The following is an 8,527-nucleotide window of genomic DNA, read 5'->3' as shown; positions in this document are numbered from 1 at the left end:
GAAGGTATCTCAGCATGTAAAAATGCACAGAAAGGTTGATTGAAATCAATTCCTTGGCAGCTTTGAACAACATTCATGTCAATGAGAGAAACCTGAATGGTGGTACAAAAAGTGACCCTTTTAAAGTCATATACCAACAGAATCAAAACATGCAGCCACCTTGACCTTTCTGTTTGTCAGTTACTTTGCTTTCTTTAATTTTGAAGGGTCAACAGATGAAGGGGCGGCTGTGGCTCAGTGGTAGAACGGGTCGTCTAATGATTGTAGAGTCGGCGGTTCCTATCCCGCCTCCTCCTGTCCACATGTCGAAGTGTCCTTGGGCAAGACACTGAACCCCAAATTGCTCCCAATGAGCAGGTTAGCACCTTGCATGGCAGCTGCCGCCATTGGTGTGTGAATGGGTGAATGAGAGGCCATTGTAAAGCGCTTTGGATAAAAGCGCTATATAAGTGCAGTCCATTTACCATTTACCATTTACATGAATGTAATAAAGAACAAATAGCAAATAGGCCTGCATACACTAATTTTTTAACCAACTTGACTAACACTGGCAATTTGCTTAGACATTCACAGATCACCTGCATCTCCAAAGATATTGTTCTTCTTGCGCTCCATCTCTGCAAAATCAAAGTCTATTCCTGTCGTGCGCCTGTACATGTCCTTGATGTCATCACAAGTAGCCTCAAAGTGGGTTGTTGCATCATATGTACGGGACACAAATATCTGCATCCCCACAAACATACCAGATAAAGAAAGAGCATGCATGCATCAATATCACAAATAATGCAGGTTCAATATTTACAGTGTGCATATGCTTCAAGCTACAGAATTTGCTGTATAAAAATAAAATTGCATATGATACAATTTTAAACTACTTTATTTGGGTGCTGCTATAAAAAATCCATGTATGATTCATTCACCTGGCTGTCTATCCCCATGTCAGTTGGTGCATACTGATCACTAATGCTCACAAGCTTGAGAACAGAGGGCTTGAGGAGATCAGGTCACATCAAAGTACAGAGAGAAAAATGATTACCACCAATAATGTAATCACAAAATGATGAGATTCACTAAGACCGTTCCAGCTCTGATGTGAGCATTGTGCCGTCTCAGAGGCAGAGTAAACACCATACTTATCAAAATGGTCTGAAAAGCCATACTTCCGTTCTACAGGCTCCAGTAGACCCAGGGCTGGTTTCAGTTCCTTCTCTGGGTCATTGGTCTCCACGTGCTGACTAGGGCAACATATTTGCCCTGTGCTGCCACATTGTGTGCATAGGAGATCATGCACACATATATGTCAAAGAGATTAGTACTATGCATCAAGCTCCATGGGTCAAATTGAAAAGCTAAATTCAATTTACATATAATTTCATTTCACATGGGTATTCTATGTTATTACAAACCAATAAAATACTGAGTCTCAAGACTGATGCCCTACATCGCCTACTGTAACTCTCACCGTGTTTCCTGTTGACCTGGTTTTGAGGGATGATGATCCGACAGGAGTTGGCATCGCCAGTGTTCTTGATGGGGTGGCCCATGATGCAGATGACCCGGATTACCTGGCCCACTTTGGCCGTCCTGTCCATGACGTAGCTGGGGTCGCAGATGAGCTGCTTACAGTGGGCAATCTAGATACAAAAAGAGACAATCTAAAATTCTTACAGCATCTACTCCCAAAATCAACATCATCATAACTAACCCGCTGAGTTTGTGGCTGCTATTTCACATTCGCCCTGGCTTCAGCCTGGCTGCAATAACGTTATCGCGAACGGAATGAATACCATCTACTAGCAAACAAAACATGTTCAGCTATAATTAACCTGTTAAAACTAAGATGCCTGGATAAAAAAACAATGTCTCCAATGGATATATTTGACAAAAACAGGTTAATATGCAAGCCAGTTTTCATTTCATTGCATTTCACATAAACGTGAACTTGTTCGTGGACGCCCGTAGGACAGAAAAGCACAACTGCGCAAATACAAAAGTCACCAGAAGACCAGAAAAGCACAACTGCGCAAGTACAAAAGTCACCGGAAAGCCAGAAAAGCACAACTGCGCAAGTACAAAAGTCACCGGAAATAGCCAAATGACTACAAATCTAGCCAAGATGGCGCGGTTCAATAGGGCTTCACTTTAGATTTTGAATCCTGGGGGCTTGGGTGAATAAGGCGAATGGGAGTTTACATTGAAACTGATTTTCCATTGGAACGCAACCGCTATGGGCGTAGGTTTTCACTTCCCCTCCCTATGAGTGCATGACACTGATAGTTAACAGTGCGGCACAGGTTGCGCAAACAACTTGACAGTTCAAAATGGCGGCGGCCCGGGCTCAGCAGCTGGTTCCTGTCTATGAGTGAACAATGTTGCTACGAAGTTCGTATGCGCAAAATAGCATAGTTCGTTGTCATCAACTGGTATTGCTAACAATGGCTAACAATAGCTAACTTGCCTAGAACTACAAAAATGGGGCGAAAGTGGGGGTTTTTCGCGTTTTGTTTCAGGAACGCATTCAATTGGGATGTGACGTAGTCCCGGGCACCAAATCCCGCGAGCTCTGATACAAATGGAACGCAGCATAAATGCGCAACGATTCCTGTGAACAGATCCGTTCTCATGGGTCGGCTTATGCGCATGCGCAATCGTAGTTTACGGGGATGGGTTTGTCGAAGCGAACAAGATGGCGACTCTGGCAAAAGCGCCAACATATTGACTGGAGTAGATGTTAAAAATAACACTAATCGAGGGCTTTATTCGCAAACCTTGTGGGTTTTCATGCATCATGAAGACCAGGATCATGTTTTGCTATAGGAATTGATCAGACTACGGTTAAGTTGATCCAGCGAGATGTGCGAGAGTTACGCCCGCTCGCTGCTGCGTGTGTCGGTGGCGCAGATCTGCCAGGCGCTCGGCTGGGACGCGGTTCAGCTCACCGCCTGTGACCTCCTATCCGATGTTCTGCATCGATACATCCAGCAGTTGGCCAGGGGCTGTCATCGATACTCCGAGCTCTGTAAGTGCTGTATTTCCACCTGAATTACTGTAGTTTGCTTACTGTAAAAGAGTAGATGAGGATATGATCATGTGTAGCTTCCCCTGGTGAGGCCTAACGTTAGCTAGCAATCTAGCTAGCAAGGTTTGGTTGTCAGAGGTACAGTAGATATCACTGCTCAATCGAAACCTTGTTTTGAATTATATTTGTGAAACGTATATTTCCAAACTCGTTTAGCTACTTAAATATACCCATTGTTGTTTATGTATTTAAACATAGGCTGAGTTAAACTGGTCATGCTGACTGAGAGCGGTTCTGTTGCTCCAGCACAGATCATGTCAACATGGGGAACACTGGCATTTAGTTTACAGATTTATTAAATCTATTAAAAGGCTTCATATATTGCAGCAGACTCTTGTCTGAAACAACTTGTTATTGATTCAAAATGAAAAATAAAATGTTTTTGCATATTTTTTTTCTCTCAAATACTGTTATTACAATGCATTAGATCATGTTAGCATACAGTGTAAAGTGTAACCCCTTCATACTAGATAAAAGCACATTTGGAACCCAGAGAGCTCTCTGTTACATGTTCATAGTGAAGGTATGATATATTTGACAGTGATTTCTTGTCTTTTACCAAGATGGGCGAACCGATCCTGTGTTGGATGATGTTGGCCAGGCTTTCAGGCTGCTGGGGGTGAGCCTGAGTGAGCTGGAGGACTATGTCCATAATCTGGAGCCTGTAAGCTTTGCCCAGCAGACCGCACTCTTTCCCGTCAGCAAGAACAATGTAATGCAGTTCCCTCATCCTGGGGCCCGCGATGCAGAGGAGAGGAAGGACTACATTCCAGATTATATGCCACCCCTGGTCTCCTTAGAAGAAGGTACGGGTCCTTAATACTGCTCTTTGTGTGTGCACGGTGTGTAAAAGTTATTTTTTTCATGTACTCGCATCCCTTATTGACCGTGATTCTCTTTCTCTGCTGTGTTTCTGTAGAAGAAGAGGAGGAGGAAGAGGCCCTTGCTGACATGGGGACCTCAGCTGAGGCTATGCAGGTCCCACTGGATGATGACGAGGAAGACATGGAGGATGACGAAGCAGTCAACGACGAGAACTACCCAGTGAAGAGGCATCTGGACAGTCCTGACGCAACCATGGGCATGATGCCTACCGCTAAGAGACCACGCATGCACCCTGGCTTCAGCCCAGATTGGGGAATCGAACCCCGGGAGCCCCTCACGTCCCTCAACCCCCAGCGTGTTCCCCCGGGTGTACTGGCTTCTCAGGATGGCCTGGGCTCCCTCTCTCTGTCCCCTGAACCCCCCCCTGGAACCCCAGCCTCCTTCAGAGCCCAGCCAGTGATGCCCAGACATTCAGACCACAAGTCCCATGGTACACCGGCCCGAAAGCCCAAGGTCTCGTCCCCTGGAAGGCCCCGGACTAAGTCCCCTAAGGGGGTCAGCGCTGGAGCAATTGGTGGCAGCCCCATCTGCTCTCCTAAATCTTCACAAAAGGAGAGGAAGAAATCACCGGGCAGGACCAAGAGCCCCAAAAGCCCTAAAAGTCCCAAAATGGGTCCTGCCAAGGCATCGCACCTGCAGGGGAAGCCTGAGGCCCTGCAGAGGCTACCCTTGTCTGCGCTGAGTGAGAGGATGGGCAAGGAGAACATCCACGTGCGCCTGGGTCTGGAGGACAGGGAGCTGGCTGAGGCCCACTTCAGGAAACTGGAACCTGAAGCAGCTGACATCGATGACTCCATAGATGCAGTGATTGCCAGAGCATGTGCCGAGCGGGAGCCTGACCCATTTGCCTTCTCGTCGGGTTCTGATTCTGAGAGCGACGGGTTCTCAAGCCCCAGGAGGCTCACCATCATGGAGCCGTCCACACCCAAGCTCATGCTAGGGCCCAATAGCTTTGGTAAAGACACGTCAACACCGCTTCAACTCAATGCTGGCCCAGGAAACTGGACCATGGACGACTCCATCAATGAGGTCCTACGTAAGGTCAACCAAGGGGGTCCCTCAGGCACTCCCCAGAACCAAGATTACGTGTCCTCAGCATCCGCCTCACCACCGACTCCCGAGCCCCTCCTCAAGGTGTTTGAGGAGAAGAACAAGATGGTGTCCTCGGCAGATATCAAGAAGAAACTAAAGAAGGAACTCAAGACAAAAATGAAGAAAAAAGAAAAAGACAAGCCAAAAGATAAGGACAGAGATAGGGACAGGGGTAAGATGAAAGAGAAGAATAAAGATAAGAACAGGGACAAGAGCAAAGACTTATCCAAGGAGGGTAAGATGCCCTGGAAGGACTTTGGCAGTAAGGACGAAGACCTCCGAGACCACTTCCGTCAGCGGGACTTTGTTGGGCCTGAAGGTTCCATGAAGATCAAGTCCAGAGATGGAGGGGACGGTTCCAGGAAGGAGAAGGACAAACACAAAGACAAGAAGAGGGACAAGGAGAAGAGCAAGAAGGACAAGGACAAGCGAGACAAAGGAAAGGACAGAGGGAGAGACGAAAGGAAACTTTCCGCCCTCACCCCCTTCGGCCTGGGTGATGTCCCAGCCCTGTTCAGTCCCTCCACCTGCCTGCGCATTCCCTCCATGCTGCCTCCTCTTCCCCCCATCCTCCAGGATAAGGATGTGAAGACCAAGGAGAAGGACAAGAAGAAAGACAAGAAGGAGAAGAAGAAGAAGAAAGACAAGGTGAAGGAAAAGGAGAGGGAGAAAGCAAAGGAGAAGGAGCGGGAGAAAGAGGAGAAACGCAAAGAGAAAGAGAGGGAGAAGGAGAAGCGGGAAAAGGAGAAAGAGAAGGAAAAAGAGAGGATCAGGCTTGAAAAGGTAACCTTTCCTCTCCCACATTGATCAGTCCCTCCAGAAAAACGCGATTATGCAATCGCATAATTCATTGCATAATCAGGCAAAAGACGCAGATTATGCAAGGGTCACAATTTTAGAAAGAGCGCATTTTCACCGCGATTATCACTGAACTCGTGGATATGCGGGGCTCGCTTGATTTCATACTTCCCGCATTTTTCTGCTTCAAGTTTTAAGGTTTTTCACCTCGTTTGTAGGGTTGCCACCTTCAATGGGGAAAAATAAGGGACACCTTGCCAGCAGTCCCATGCTCACAGAACACAAATCAAGCTGGTGGTCCTCCCCCATGAGATTATGAGTGTCAGACATCTCATTTCCTGCATTCTAGTGAATTGCACCAATTTATGTTAAATATATCAAGTTCAAAGTCCTCTGCTATTCTCATCATGAATGAAGGAAATAAATAACCAATAAGAGTAGGCTAAAGCACAGCTGCATCGATTATATTAAGATCAAATCAATAAACATCAGATCATAGACATGGGCAAAATGTTTGGTCTGATAAACTTGGAAATAGCAAATGACCTGGACGACCACAGAGACCAGACATCACGGGTTGTTTATAAGTTCCCAGGCTGCCTTTTAAGGCTGCCTTCAATCATGACGCCGGTCTACACCGTACCTGGTCTAGGCGCTCTCGCATAGGCTATGGTTTTGTTATTTCTCGTATCATTCCAAGCATGTGAAGACGTAGTGTAGGCTATATGCATTAGAGTGGGGGTGTGCACGAAAATACAGGACAGGTTCTTGCATTTTTCGCATATTCTCGCAATATTCGCAAGTTCCTGCAACTTCAGAAAATCCCCACATTTTCAACGCATAAAATCACATAAAAACCCTGCATATTCCATTGCATAATCAAGGATTTTTGCCTGCATAATCAAGGATTTTTGCCCGCGTTTTTCTGGAGGGACTGATTGATGTGACTGACTTACAGAACATTCTTAAGTGCCTTTACAGAAATTCTATAATAATAATTATTAATTATTATCTTATTAATTTTAAGATATTCTATATAAGATATCTTATAATTATAAAATATTATCTTATTAATTATAAGAAATAATTATTTATTTCCCAGGTTAAGGTGGAGACCTCTCCAGCTGTTCCATCTCCAGTTATCCCCAGGCTCACCCTCAGGGTGGGAGCTGGCCAGGACAAGATGTAAGTTGATTGTGATTCCGGGTTGATTGTGATTTTAAAGTGCTGGATTTTACACACCAACATGGTAACCTCAGTTTATTTACGTATGAGTCCGTACTCTAACAGTTCTTTCTATCACTAGTGTTATCAGCAAGGTGGTCCCTAATTCAGAGCCTCCCAAAACTCTGGCACCGAAGATCCCCGCTGCCAAATCTGGACCAGGAAATCGCCCTCGGACACCACCACCTCCCCCTATACTCTCCCCAGTTGCACCCTTGCTGGTCCCGCCTGCCTCTCCCCTCCCCCCTGCTATCGCCCCTCCACCAATACTGTCGCCCGCCTCCATGCTCTCAGCCGGAGGATCCCTCAAAACGCCTGTCCGCAGCGTGGTGACTGAGACTGTCAGTACCTACGTGGTGAGCCTCCTCTCTGTCTCTCATGGCTGTCTTCTGTACAGCATCTATGTAGCCAATTGCTTATAATGTGTCTTGGTCTTTCCCTCAGATCCGAGATGAATGGGGCAACCAGATCTGGATCTGTCCTGGATGCAACAAGCCTGATGATGGCAGTCCCATGATAGGGTGTGATGACTGTGATGACTGGTACCACTGGTAAGTGGCATGGTTTCACTCAACTACTGTAGTTCAACAGGGTACTTGTTTTTCTCCTGCCTCACCGGTGCATTTTATCATGTCTCTGCTATAACTTAACAATAAGATTGTAGTAGCACAATGGTGACCAGTAATTGATACAACAATTGATATACTATAACGGTTTGTTGATAAATGTTTTTACCTAGGACCCACCTTTGTACAGCACTTTGGTCGACTGCTGTCGTTTTAAATGTGCTTTATAAATAAATTTTGATTTGATTTGAACTATAACTTCTACCTACTATATAACTCTGATTCATCTTTATGCCAAATTGTGGAAATCTGATCTTCACCCTTACTATGCATGAATTCCCAGCTAACCCTCCATCTACTCTTTCTCAGGCCTTGTGTTGGCATTCATACTGCTCCGCCTGAGGACCAGCAGTGGTTCTGTGTGAAATGTGCCAGCAAGAAGAAGGACAAAAAACATAAGAAGAGGAAACACAAAGTGCATTGAGACTATGCAACAAAAAAGCACATTTTGGACTCTTTCCCCCCCCCCCCGGACTGCTTCAAGCCATCCTGGAACACTCCTGGCACTGTTGTGAGAAAGAAAAAACAACAACTCATGACTGATGTTTGCGCCTGATGATTTTAGTGAATGAAGAGCCCATGCTAAGTTGTGATTATGTAAAAAAAAAAAAAAAGGAAATATACAACAACAACAAAATACTTAAACCAGCACATGTCCACCTTAAGTTATCCTGTGGGCTCCATAGTTACCCTTCCTATCTGTTAATTTGGGGCTTTTGTTGACATGGAAGTCCAGCCATCAGGAATGTTGAGGTGGTCTGATTTCCTAGAGATCATGCCTTTTATCATGGTTGCAAACGACTGAGTTCAGTTTTGTCACAAA

General features: G+C 45.6%; 1 protein-coding gene across 1 annotated transcript; it reads left to right on the top strand.

Annotated features, from left to right (window-relative positions):
• Positions 1–2,789: 2,789 nt before the first annotated feature.
• Positions 2,790–8,323, top strand: taf3 (TAF3 RNA polymerase II, TATA box binding protein (TBP)-associated facto). The gene is made up of 7 exons (XM_084452408.1): positions 2,790–3,019; positions 3,643–3,885; positions 3,999–5,839; positions 6,957–7,039; positions 7,161–7,434; positions 7,523–7,629; positions 8,014–8,323. Exons 1-7 carry the CDS (start codon positions 2,854–2,856, stop codon positions 8,126–8,128), a joined length of 2,829 nt encoding a protein of 942 aa, XP_084308534.1. The 5' UTR covers positions 2,790–2,853; the 3' UTR covers positions 8,129–8,323.
• The last annotated feature ends 204 nt before the right edge of the window (positions 8,324–8,527 follow it).

This window comes from Borostomias antarcticus, assembly GCF_949987555.1.
Source record: "Borostomias antarcticus genome assembly, chromosome: 18".
Lineage (NCBI taxonomy): Eukaryota > Metazoa > Chordata > Actinopteri > Stomiiformes > Stomiidae > Borostomias > Borostomias antarcticus.
The sequence above is the reverse complement of the archived record's forward strand: the minus strand, read 5'-3'. Positions and strand labels throughout refer to the sequence as shown.